The 12587-nt window shown below is 55.2% G+C and overlaps 1 protein-coding gene across 1 annotated transcript in view; it reads right to left on the bottom strand.

Moving 5' to 3' along the window:
- Nucleotides 1-9669, bottom strand: part of FAM120B (family with sequence similarity 120B) — a 35512-nt gene extending 25843 nt beyond the window's left edge. The window contains exons 1-2 of the mRNA XM_028504010.2: nt 9023-9669; nt 1181-2289 (exon numbers count right to left, since the gene is read on the bottom strand). Of these exons, the coding sequence (XP_028359811.1) occupies nt 1181-2269 (1089 nt within the window). The 5' untranslated portion in view covers nt 2270-2289; nt 9023-9669. The remainder of the gene's footprint in view (nt 1-1180; nt 2290-9022) is intronic.
- Nucleotides 9670-12587: the final 2918 nt, after the last annotated feature.

Genomic DNA, 12587 nt, shown 5'->3' with positions numbered 1-12587 from the left:
CCACCGGGGTGAGGGCTGGCGGGGCCCCAGCCTTGCCCAGTGATAACCCCCCCCCCCGCCCGAGAGCAGTTACAAGGTGCAGCCGGGGGCTCCGCTCTGCACGCGTGTGGCAGTCGCCCTGGCCAGGCAGGAGCCGCCCTGGAAGAGTCTTGCAGCGGCTGCAGCAGGCAGGACGGGACGGGACGGAATGGCCGGACTGGGGCACGGGGCTTGGGGACACCGCTCCTGAAACACCGGGGCTAAGCCCCAGGTTTGCGATGCGCACACCAAGGGATCAGCATTGAACCCGAGGTGCCTGTGGGTGTTCCTGTGCGCACGCCCCTCACCCCCAACGGGCCTCGCTGCGAGAGCGCTGCCCCGACACAGAGCCTTACACAGCGGTGCCCAGCACACAGCGGTCCTCCCACCGAAAGCCCAGAGGGCTCTGGGCTGCTCTCAGCCTTCAGCCCAAACCCTGGTGTGGAACCCAGCAGCCTTCACAGCCTGGCTGCGGTCCACCTCTTCTGGGTCGTCCTCCCTACTGCTGCTCTGAAACCCCACCCTCCAGCCTGCCCCTGCTGCTGCTGTCCCCAGGCAACACGGTTCCACACCCCACACCTCTCTGCCCACCGACCTCTCGGCCTCGGCCTGTCCAAAGCCAGCGTCGGCCCGTGAAGGGGCCACCTCCCCTTCCCAGGGCTTCTCTCCGGGCCTCGGCCCACAGTGACCGCCCTCCTTCACAGCACCAGAGCCCCCTCTGTACACTCCTGTGACAGCAGCACACACGGTCTACAGCCCTGGACAGCATAGCTCGTTGGTTGGGCACTGTCCTGCAAAAGGAAAGGTCGTGGGTTCGATTCCCGGTCAGGGCACATGCCTGGGTTGCGGGTTTGGTCCCAGTGGGAGTGCATGCAAGAGACAACCGATCGATGTTGCTCTTGTGCATCAATGTTTGTCTCCCTTCTCCCTCCCTTCCCCTCCAGAATCAGTAAAAGAAAAGACATTTTCTTAAAGGATGTGGTTGACAATGTGAGTTTCCATGACTCATGTTTCACTTCCTAACTGAACTCCTTGGGTCCTGCTCTGTGTCCCCACAGCGCCTCGACCGCTGTAGGGAGTCAGCACTCCTGGGTCCCCAGTGGGTAAGTTTTCAGTCCGTAGTACGTTTTCATACTCGATTTGGGCAGGCACGTCTACATACCTCTAAGATTTCAGTGTCTGAAACCATGGTTACTTGCTGCTTGATTTCGGGCTCCAAGTTCGTTGGGACTTCTTGCTTGGATTCAGGGTCTGAACTCATGGGAACTTCTTGCTTGTCCAAAGTTGTTACAGCTTTGGGTGTTTGGGAAATCCATGGAGATTTCTGTCCTGGCAAAAGATACGATGCCATCGCTTTGTAGAAAAGAGCTTTGTTTGGTCCCAAAGGCAACATCTCTTCCAGCTTTCTCTCACCTTGGTGCGAGCGAAGAACTTTAGATATGTGGTCTGCCACGGCAAAGACCACACTACCTTTCTTGTCACAGTTCTCTCTCACGGAGGTATAGGACGACAGGCACTTGTACCGGAAGGTCTCAAACGTGCCCTCCGGGACTATGTCGTTGCCCAGCAGGCAGGCCAGGAGAGGGAGGTCCGGCAGGCTGAGGCCCAGGCTGGCGCAGAGCTTCTGCCTGCAGAGCATGATGGTGGTGAGGCTGTCCAGGCAGAGCTCGCTGATGGAGAAGTAGGGACAGGTGTCGTAGATCAGGTAGTCGGTGTCTTCTCCCAGGATGCCCAGGCAGCCGTTCTGGCGGCCGTACGCGGCCACCTCGTAGTCGGCCTCCTGCAGGGAGCACATCGTGTCCTGGCCCAGGGTCTTCAGAGCGAAGCGCGTGAAGACGGCCAGCCCCGAGGGGATGAAGAACATGCTCCGGCCGGGCTGCTCCCCGTGCGCCCGGAGGTAGTGGAAGATCCTGGCTATCTCCCTGCCGTTCTTGAGTCGCCGCCGCACCCACTCGTCCCGCTTGTCCTGCTCCACCATGCCGTCGAAGAAGAACACCAGCCTGATGCCCGCGGCGGTGAACGTCCGCACGAAGTCCTCCAGGACGGAGAAGTACTCTTTCCACTGGCCGCCACAGACCCAGGACTCGGGGGTGTACCAGTACCTGAGGCAGCACATGGCGTCGACCACGATGGTGGGGGCGCGGCCCGGGTGCTCGCTGCGGTGCTGCTCAGCCAGCTCCCGGAAGTTCACCTCCGTGCACACCTGCGGGCAGCTGCTTCCCACGAACCCGTGCAAGCCTCTCACGCCCATGACCGGACTCCTGGAGGGATCTGAAAGGAAAGCAAGCGGCTGTTATGGCACTACCAGCAGATGCATGGCACCTCGCAGAGCACGCCCGTGGCGGTGTGGAAAGGCCACGCTCTCCGAGGGGCCTGCAGGGAGCTCCTGCCGTGGGCATTCCTCCCACGACCACATGGGAGGAACTTTACCCAAGTGCAGGTCACCCGAGGTGGACTGTCACAGGGACAACACAGTGCAGCACCTTTCGAGATTTTAACTGAGACTACGAGTCAAGGGATTTCTCAACTGAATTCAAAAGACACTAAGTTTTCGAAGAACTAATGTTCCCCACCTAGGAACCCAGAGAGAAGTTAACTTTGAAAGCCTGAAACATAAACGGATATTTCTCAAAATGATTTTTCTGACTGCAAGAAGCCAGACTAAAAACGAAAGTACACATGGTGTGATTCTATTTCCATAAAAGTCTAATTCATTGAGAGGGAGGGTGGGACTTACGGAGGGGAGACTGTCGGGGTGGTGGATCCCACGCTACCTTGGTTGTGGTGCTTTCACAGGTAAACACACGTTAAACTGTACACTTTAAGCATATGCAGTTTTCTTACGTCAACTACACCTCAATAAAGGGGCTAAAGAAGGAAACTAACCCTGGCTGGTGTGGCTCAGTGGACTGAGCGCAGGCCTGAAAACCAAAGGGTTGCTGGTTCGATTCCCAGTCAGGGCACATGCCTGGGTTGTGGGCCAGGTCCCCAGTAGGGGGCATGTGAAAGGCAACCACACGTTGATGTTTCACTGTCTTTCTCCTTCCCTTCCCCTAAAAAGAAATAAATAAAATCATAAAAGAAAAAAGACAACTAGTTGACCCTGGTTCGGAGGCACTGACCACATGCCCAGTGGAAAACCCACATGCGACCTAAGCTGGCCTTCTGCATACACGGACCCCCAACCTCAGACCCAGAGCACAGCGCCTAAAAGTTCACTGCCACTAAGTTTGTGTTTGTAACATCTGAGACGGCCAACAACTCTGAATGGAAACTGCCCTTTCTAAAATGTAGTTCAAAGAGTTAGAACTCAGAATCTGAAACAAATCTAAGCAGAGCACTCTAGAAGAGGTCCTCACACAATGGAAGCTGTAACAGAAGTCATTACCAAGCAGGTAACATCATCTATCCAAGGTCAGAAATGATTCCAGGATGACATCTTTCATCTTAACGGCCTGTGCTTTCCGCTTTGGTTTTCACCGTTGTCAGGGCTTAGTGTCCTTTGATAAAATAAAACAAAAAACCCCCACTTTGCAAAAGGCGGCACGAGAAGACAGAGCCCTCCTCTCCTGGGCTGAGGACCGAGCGCAGCAGACTGGCCGCGCTCTGAGGACACGGACCCGCGTTGCGCAGACAGCGTGGGCACGTAAACACCGACGGCTCTGTTTCTTCACAAATGAAGGCACTGCGAGCACAGGGCCAGGTTAAGAACAGGCACCGGCACAGGGTCACCATTTAAGCACCTACTGCCTGTCGGTGGACACCGGCTCCACCAGTAGAATTTGAAGTTCCCTGTTTAAGAGCCATTACGGGAAGAAAACACAGAGGCCGGGTGGACACAGGTCACACACACTCATGCTGAAATGTAGGGAAGCCTTGCACACTACATTATTAACTGTGTGGGACACATGGATGCACACACCCCAGCCTGCCGCAGAGCTCCTCCCAGAGTGGCGTTCACTGAGGGACCGTCACAGGGCCAGCGGCTTCTGAGGCAGACCGGACTTGACTACCCAACCATCTCAACCCTAAGGCTGTCGCTGGGACCTCCAGGCGTGGACCCTGCGTCTAGGAAGGTGACATCCTATTTCTGCCAGGGGGGCAGTGGTGGGCAGGTGCAGGTCTGCAGACGGCATCCAAGGACACAAGGGTGGTCACAATGCCTAGACTCCCCACATCCCAGGCCATTATTCCACGCCTCGCTCTGAGAAAAGCAGGCTCTCGAGGCTTGTTGGTGAGCAAGACGGGAGTGGGAGTGTGACTCAGCGCCCAGTCTTTTGCCGGGCTCCAGGCTGGGTGCTGTGGGCACCTCCCCAAGCTCACCAGCAGCCAGTGGGAACGCAGTCGAGTCTGCCTTCACTGCCCCGTCCCCCCATGCCCCCGCCGGCTCCCACGGCCAGGCCCCCCTTTGCACAGCGGCCAGGCCACGTGCAAGTTGGCTGCCTTCCCTAGCCAACAAAAAGGGATTTTTGTTTCCAGCATTTTTCTACTGAAACTGCAAGTGACAACACTGAGTTTCCCGAAACACTCTCCCCTTTGTTGCACGAGGAGTCGGGCTCGGCTCTGCTTTGATTTCATTCACGCGCCGTTCCTCCTTTCTCACCGCAGCCGTGAAAAGCTCACTATTTCCACTGAACATGCTCTGGGGTTGCCTGTCTTTCACGCAGCCCGTCTCTCCCAGTTCGAATAGCAAACCCCCTCAGGGGCGTCGCCTCCCTGCGTGCTCTCCCTGGCACCTGCAGAGACGGCCCAGATGTGCGGGGGTCTGGGGGCCTGGCGCGAGAGGCCCTTCCACGCTCCGGCTCCACACATCTCCGCCCACCCCGCCACCTGCCAACGGGGGCAGTGCGCCGGGGAGCAAACCACTTCAAAATATAATTCTGTGGATGTTGCCTTTTTACACATTTTTTGGTTTTTAAACCTTTGATTCTACCTGCAAATTACAAGAGAACTTTCATTGTTTAGAAAGAAAACAGGAGTTCTGTCTCATTCGGTAGGAGTTTTATTGCCCAAAACACAGCCTGGGTGTCAGCTCCACCACCGGGAGCCTCCCCGGGGCACACGCCCCACTGGCGCGTCCCTGACACCCCCGGCATGTCCTCCATGTGCGGGCGCAGGGCGTGTGAGTGAATAGACTAACGGTGGTGTCAGGGGCCGGTGTGCAAACAGAGATCAGGAATCACCCAGTTCACAGGCTCCAAACACAGGCAAAGGGGGAGCCGCGAGCGGAGCCACTGCCCTCGAGGGGCACCAGTGCAGGGGACTCACGGGGAGCGGCCAGCAAGCGCACAGGGAACACCCCCCCCCCCCCCCCCCCCCGGCGGCCTTGCTCCCTGGAATGGCTCTGCTCTCCTCACAGCCACCCCAACCCCAGGTACTGGGTCACCAGTAAACGAGGAAGTGGACAGAAGACAGACAAGTCCAGAAGCTCCTTTATTCACAACCACTGACGGACAGAGAAACGGAGTGCGCACGCCTCAGCAGCAACGCACCACTACCACCACCTGCCGCCGCCAGGAGGGGTCCGACTACACGTCCAGAGGGAGAGACTGTGGACGGCCACGGGGACACGTCCCATGTGCAGAGGGAACTGGAAGAGCTGGAGTTGCTTAAAATAAGGCTCCTTTAAGTTGGAGACAGGCTGGCTAATGTCTTACAGAGCAACAGAACCATAACCTTGAATTTACCTTTATTGAGCAATCTGATGCTCAGCAGCTGGCGGTGCCCTCTGTGCTGTGTCCTAGGGCAGAGTGGCAGAGCCGGGCAGTACTGCTGGCAAAAGGGAAGGCTCTAGAACAAATCCGCACTGAGTCAAACTCTAATCTCCATTCCTTGCAGGGAAATTCTGAGCAGGTCACCTTAGTCTATAAGCTTCATTTTTCTTATCTGCAAAGTGAGCTTCATAACACCTACCTCATAAATTGTTGTGATGCAATTTCATCTAATTATAAATTTATCCATCAGTTGCCTAAACTGATGTAATCAGTAAAATCTGCCCAGCACCAGTCCAAAATTCTTAAATTATCTGAAAATTTAAAACAAAGCCATTTAATATTAGTGAGGGTTTACTATACTTACAACTTTTATAACACAGGTTATGTTTTAATATTGGGAATATATTTGTAAAAATTTTGTAAAAAAGTACCCATGTTCTTAGCAGAACATCACAGAAAAAAAAGACTCAACCTCATCTTCCGGAGACAAAGGATGGCAATAAACACTTCAGAGTATCTACTCCTGGTGATCTTCTGCAACCCACTGTGTGCCTGCAGGTGCCATGAACATGTCCCCACACCAGCACGTTCGTCTCGTGCAGAGCCGTCCTCACGGGCGCGCAGTGTGGGTGCCCAGTGAGCCGTGCAGCCCCGCTGCTGAGTGGACAGGCTATCGCCATGCCGTAAGCCGTAGGAAAGAACGTGAATCACGCCCACGTGTGCAAATCTGTGGGCACGTCAGTCACTTCCTTGGGGTGAGTCTTAGACATGACACTGCTGAGGCAAAGTAAAGGCACCTCCTGGTCATTCTTCTCCGACAGGCTGTCTATCCCAAGCGGTAGCGCATCGGCTCTCAGCTCCCACCACCACCAGGGCAGTTTCGTTTGAACGGAAACCTGGGTTAACTCGGTCAGCAAGCAGCTCTGCGGCACACACGGAGCCGCACACGAGACAGACCTCCAGCCCTGCCCTCCGGCAGGGACGTGTCCAACAGGTAACAAGCCCCGGGGCACGACTGCAGGACAGAGAAGGGCAGAGACTGTGAACGTGGGGAACACGCAGCCGGAAGACCCGGCCTGGGTCCGGGACCCATGGTGGCTGTCTTGAGGGAGACGGGAGACAAGGCAGACGGGAGGCCTGACGCAAGAGTGAAAAGGCACAAATTTAAGTTTGTGAAGAGCAAGTCCGTAATCTATTTTATTATTAAGTGGATGTTTCTAAGGTGCTTAACACGTCTGTTTTATCTAGTTTGACCTGCAACTTCACGTATAAGTCTGTGCCTCAAACACAGGAAATGGAAAAAAAATAACCCCTCCCCTTTGGGAAAAGGGGAGAGAGCTGAGGCTGCAGCCACAGAGCCAGCCGGCACAGGGACCTGAAAGCCACACGTGTGTTTACACTGCGCCCAAAGGGAAGTCAGGGCACAGTGAAGGCTCTGGAGCCTGTGCATTTCAGCAGCCCTGCCCTGCGCTGTCTCGGAGGAGGGGGAAGGCGGCAAGACTGGAGATAAAGTGGGGGCTGCCATGGTTCCATGGACCCGGCTGCTCTGGCTGCCCAAGAGCCCACACCCTCCCGCTAGGGCCACAGAACTGCCGGCGACCGAGGAGGGCAGCGAGACCGCATCCTGGTCCCCCAGACGCACCCAAGGTCCGAGAGCTACATCCCCACCTGCGCTCAGCTGAGGTTCCTCTGGAGCTGACCGCACTCCAGGCCCTGTGCTGGCAGCTGCGGACACAGCAGTGGGCAAGGCGAAGTCCCTGCCTAAGACCTGGATCTTGGGAGAGGGAGGCAGAGGCCCAGGTCGGTCAGGAAAGAAACCTGGCGTGCATGTGGGTCAAAGCACGTGAAGTTGTACACTTGAACGTTTCTTTGTCCTACCCATTTTCTGCAAAGAACACGGCTACGTTTTTAATCAGAGAGCCTCAGAGCAAACGTCCCTCTAGTCCCGCTGGCACTGGTCGGCTTTGCTCTGACTCTAGTGCAGCAGGTGCACCGGCCGGCAGAGGCGGGAAGAGCGGGGCGGCGCCAGCAGTGGGAGGTCACAGGTGGCTGCTGAGAAGCGGGGATCAGAACCTGTCAGCCCCCCCCCCCCCCCCCGCGGGGGCCTGCGGCCCTGTCACTGGGACACACCCCACCCAGCACTCTGCCCTCCAGCCCCAGGCCTGTCCTTCCGCAAGGCCCCCCCCAGCCCCAGGCGCACCGCGGGTGCAGGGCCCTGGCCTCTCCCACCCCCCGCAGCCCCTCGGGGGCCAATGGAACACAACCACTGTCGCCCGACAGAAGAAAACAGTGTGCGCACACCCGTAAAACTCGAAGCCTCGTTTATTCAGAACTCAGAATGAGAACCCAACAAAGATTTTTAAACCCACGAGGTAAAACTAAAACAACCTTCCATCGGAGGCTCCCTCCGGCTCCGACTTACCATCTACGGACCGCTTTTCTGTTTAAGTCTAACAACTGGCTCCTAAGCCCGCGGCAGAAGGAAGTACGGGAAGGGCGCTGGAGGCAGGCACACCAGCGGTGGGAACGCGGAACGCTGACCTGGGGGAAGCAAAAGGGTAGAAAAACTAAAGAGAAGAAAGACACAGAAAGGCTGAAAGACGAAAACACTCCAACCACGCAGGGCCACAGCTGTGCCAGCCTCTGCGGCCCTGGAGCCGCGGGCGGCGGCGGCGCGTCTTCCCCGCCAGGTCTCTCCGTGACGCACACCCGACCGCCTCCTCCCCCACGCCCCCAGGCGACCACAGTCTTTTCCCCGTCGAGTCCCGCCGCCACACACCTAGGCCCCTTCTCGGCAGGAAGGGGTGGCTCTGTCCCGCTCCCTCCCCATGCCGCTCGCTCCCCAAACACGGCTCAGAGCCGTCGACGAAGCTCTGGGCCGGCGGCGAGCCCGCGTCAACCTTCTGTCCCCGAAGGCCCGGGGCTGGAGCGGCGGTTCAGGGTCAGGGCAGCGCAGAGGTGACGGCGGCGGGGGGTGGAGGACGCACACCGCGGCGGCTCCGGGGGCGGCCGCGGCAGCCCGACCGCTAAGGACAGCTGGGCGGCCCGGAACCCGGCACGCGCCGCCTGAGGGGAGGCGGCGGGGTACAGCGGCGGGGTCCGCAGGCGACAGGGCAAGCGAACCCGGGAGGGGAACGGCAGCGTCGAGGGCAGGCAGGGGACCGAGGACCGCCCCTGAGCTCACAGCCGGGGCGGCCGCGACGCAGACCCACGAGCGCAGCCAGCGGGGCCGAGGCCGTCGGGCGGAGAGCGGCGCCAGGACGGCGCGGGCCCCGCAGAGCCAGCCCTACCTAGAGATGCGCCCGCACCGCCTGAGAAACGCCCGCGCAGACCTCAGTCAGCCGCGGACGCTCACGCACTTCCGCTTCCGCTCAGGGAGCTTCCGCTCCAGGGACCGCCGCCGCCGCGTGGGCGGGGCTGAGGTGCAAGAGGAGCAAGGTGCGCAGGCTCCGGGAAAGCGGCGGGCAGCGCTCGAGCCGCGGGAGCGATGTGCGCAGGCGCCGCGCCCGTTGTCTGGGAAACCGCGCCTCGCGGCTGAGGTCGGCGACCGAGGTCCCGGCTTTCCACAGGCGCAGGTGGGACGCTCCACTTCCTCGCTCTGGCGCGGTCTGTGCTGCCGCGTGGAACGGCGGGCAGTCGAGTCCCCGACTCCGTGTTTCTGCGGAAGCGTAGCCGGGCGCCGGGCTCCCGCGCGGGCCCGCGCTGCGACAGCTCCCATGGAGGGCGGGGCTCAGGGCCGGGCGCGCACCGAGGTCCAGCCGCGCGTTGTCTCGCGGGACAGAGCGTGGACTCTGAGCCAAATCTCGGCCTTACTGCGTCTCCGGGGTCCCGCGCGCTCTGATGTCCCGCAGCCCTAGCGCTCTGCGCAGCCCACTTTCTCTGCCTGCGACGCCGCCCTTTTCTCTAGGGCCAGGAGGACACGCAGGTAGCAGGCATGATGGCAGAAAAATAGGCTTGAAACCAATCCCATTTATTTTTAAGAAAATTACAACGTTATGAACAATGTCAGGTTAGGGTGCGTCTCGTTCCCACGCCAGCGCACAGCATGTCTGGGGAGCGCGAGCCCCGGTGGCGGAGGCTGCGGGGCTGCAGGAACCGTGGCAGGTGGCTCCTGCAAGGGCCAAAGCATTTGGCAGATCAACCTCTCAAAAGAATAACCAAATGGAAAGGACACCATATGCACGCATTAAACAATTTGGGAAGGAATCTCTTCATTTGGCACGCAAGGATTTAATTTCCTGTTGATACATGTTTGTTTGTTTGTTTTTTTTTCTAGGTAAAAGCACCTGTTCCTGGTTGGGTGCCTAGGGTTACACCGAGAAGTGTGTGCGATGGTCTCTAGTCCTAAGGAGTGCACGTCGTGGTTGGGGAAGCAAACATACATTATGTTTGTAAACAAGTAAATGAGTAAGCCTGGGGTAACGTTTATCATGTGCAATGGCAGGGAAGTATGGTGTGAGCTGAGCCTGGACGGAAGGGTGAGACCTGAGATGGGATCGGGGGAGAAGACCTCTAGGCAGGCAGCAAACCTAGGAGGGGGATGGAAGTGGGGATCCAGTGGTGTGAGGTGGGAACCAGGGACACCAGACTTCAGGAGCAGGGGGCTCGCACTCGCATGCAGCAGAGGCTGGCTGCCCAAAGCCACCTGCCCCCTCCACCATTGCTTACATGAGTCCTACCACTGAGCAATCATCTACCCCGCAGAGCTTCCAAAAAGCCTACTGCCTCCCTCCTAAATATGTACAGATGACCAAGGATCAACATGTTCAAGGAAGACAGGAAAAGATGAACAAAACAGCAACCCAAGAACTAGGAGAAGAAAAACGTGTTATAAAAACTTAACTATTTACAGTTTCTGAAGATAATATTACATCCACAACAAAAAAGCATATAAAAGAGCAATCAGAAAATAAGGAAGAGCTCTTGAAAATTCAGAAATTAATAAATGTAAAAATTGATAAAAGACAATAAATTTAATGATATCTCTCAGATAATAAAACAAGAAAAAGACATGGAAAAAGAGGAAACTTAAGAAAATTAGAAGATTAAGAAGTTCAACATCTGAAAATAACAATTACAGGAAAGAGAGCAGAGAAAATGAAGAGGAAGAAATTACTCAAGAATTAATTCAAGAAAACTTCCCAAATCTAAAGACATGCTCTCCTATTGAAAGGGCACAACAAATCTGAAAAGAGCCACACCGAGGCACATCATTACAAAATTTCAGTGGTGAGCCCTAGCTGGCATGGATCAGCGAACTGAGTGCCGGCCTGTAAGCCAAAGGGTCACCAGTTCGATTCCCAGTCAGGGCACATGCTTGGGTTGCGGTCTGTGTCCCCAGTGGGGGACACAGAACTTTGCGCATGATCTTCCCCCCCTTGATCTTTCCGCATGAGAGGCAACCACACATTGATGTTTCCCTCTCTCCTTCCCTTCCCCCCCTCTAAAAATAAATAAATAAATTCTTAAAAACACGCACATGTGGCCAACAAGGAGGAACCTAGCAAAATGTGCTGGTCTAACTGCCCTCTGCTCCCCATTGTTTCTGGCGGCCCCAAAAGGATCTGTTTACGACGTGTTTGCTCTTGGTCCTCTACCCACGAACCACCTGCTTTCCCTCTGAAATTCCAGATCCCTGCCTCCTCTGTCCAGACTACCCAGTGGATCCTTCGGTCTCATCCTAAGGGGGTATCCATCCTAAGAAGTGTATTCTTAGGGTACCCCCACATGTCATCCATACATTTTGGACACTTTTCTGTTAACCTATTTCATGTTGATTAGACGATTAGCCCAACTAGAAGAACTTAGGTGGGAGAAAAGTTATTTTCCTTTGGCCCCCACAGTGTCTGGGAAAATGGGGTGGGGGAGTTGGAGAGTTAAATTCGCACTTGCTGGGTTAGGAAGTCCATGGATGATACACACAACTGGAAAAGAAAGACTCCACATCAGAAACGAGAGTTAGACGTAAAGGAAGGAATTGGAAGTGGGAAGGTTTGGTGTGGGAAACTGCTATTTTTCCTTATAAATCTAGAAATTCTATTTGAGTTTGAAAATCTGTAAGTGTTACTCTGATAAAAGGAAAAAGTTTCAAATTTAAGTTTTAAAAACTGGTTAACTAGTACAAGTGGTTATAAGTGGAACAATTGTTGCTGAAACCTAAATCCATCTAAATTTCAAGTACTTTAATTATTTCTAATGGTTACAATACACTACAGTGAAGGAAGGGGAAGGCCAAAGATTACTTCCAAATCTCTTTCCTGGGAGACTAAAAGTTGTATGTAAAAATCAGTGTAAAAGGAGAAAAAAATTTACATGTGACTATTCACATCTTACACAGAGGCACTTTGCTGGGCCCTGTTACACACGACAGCTTCACCAGCTGGAGGGGAGAGTCTACAGACAGGATGAAGAATTTATGTAAAAAGGAAAACGGGAGGTAGGAAAGGGAAAAAAGAAAAATTGTAGGTTGAAATTGGGGAGAAGCTCGGAACTCAGGGACAGTAAAATATTGAAGAGACGGAGAAAAGAGACTTGGAGAATGGAGTGAACTGGGGAAAGGGAGGGATGTGGGACTGGTTCTCTCGGTGACAAACAGCCTTCAAGGTTTATTTGGAAACAATTTTATTTGAATGTTGAAGTCCTTTGAATACAAAAGCCATTATTTAGGTTTTATTTAAATAATAGTTCCACATCCAAAAACTGGGAAAGAAAAAAGCCACAATGATAAAAAACATGCTGATGTCTACACTGTTGACCCAAACTGAGTATGACTAGAGTGTTTCACGGTTGAGGAAAAGCATCCCGTGAAGGAACACGTCTCGCTTCTTCGCACACCATCCTGGGTCTGTCTGTGGC

Source organism: Phyllostomus discolor, chromosome 4, assembly GCF_004126475.2.
Source record: "Phyllostomus discolor isolate MPI-MPIP mPhyDis1 chromosome 4, mPhyDis1.pri.v3, whole genome shotgun sequence".
NCBI lineage: Eukaryota > Metazoa > Chordata > Mammalia > Chiroptera > Phyllostomidae > Phyllostomus > Phyllostomus discolor.
This window is presented reverse-complemented; position numbering and strand designations above follow the sequence as displayed.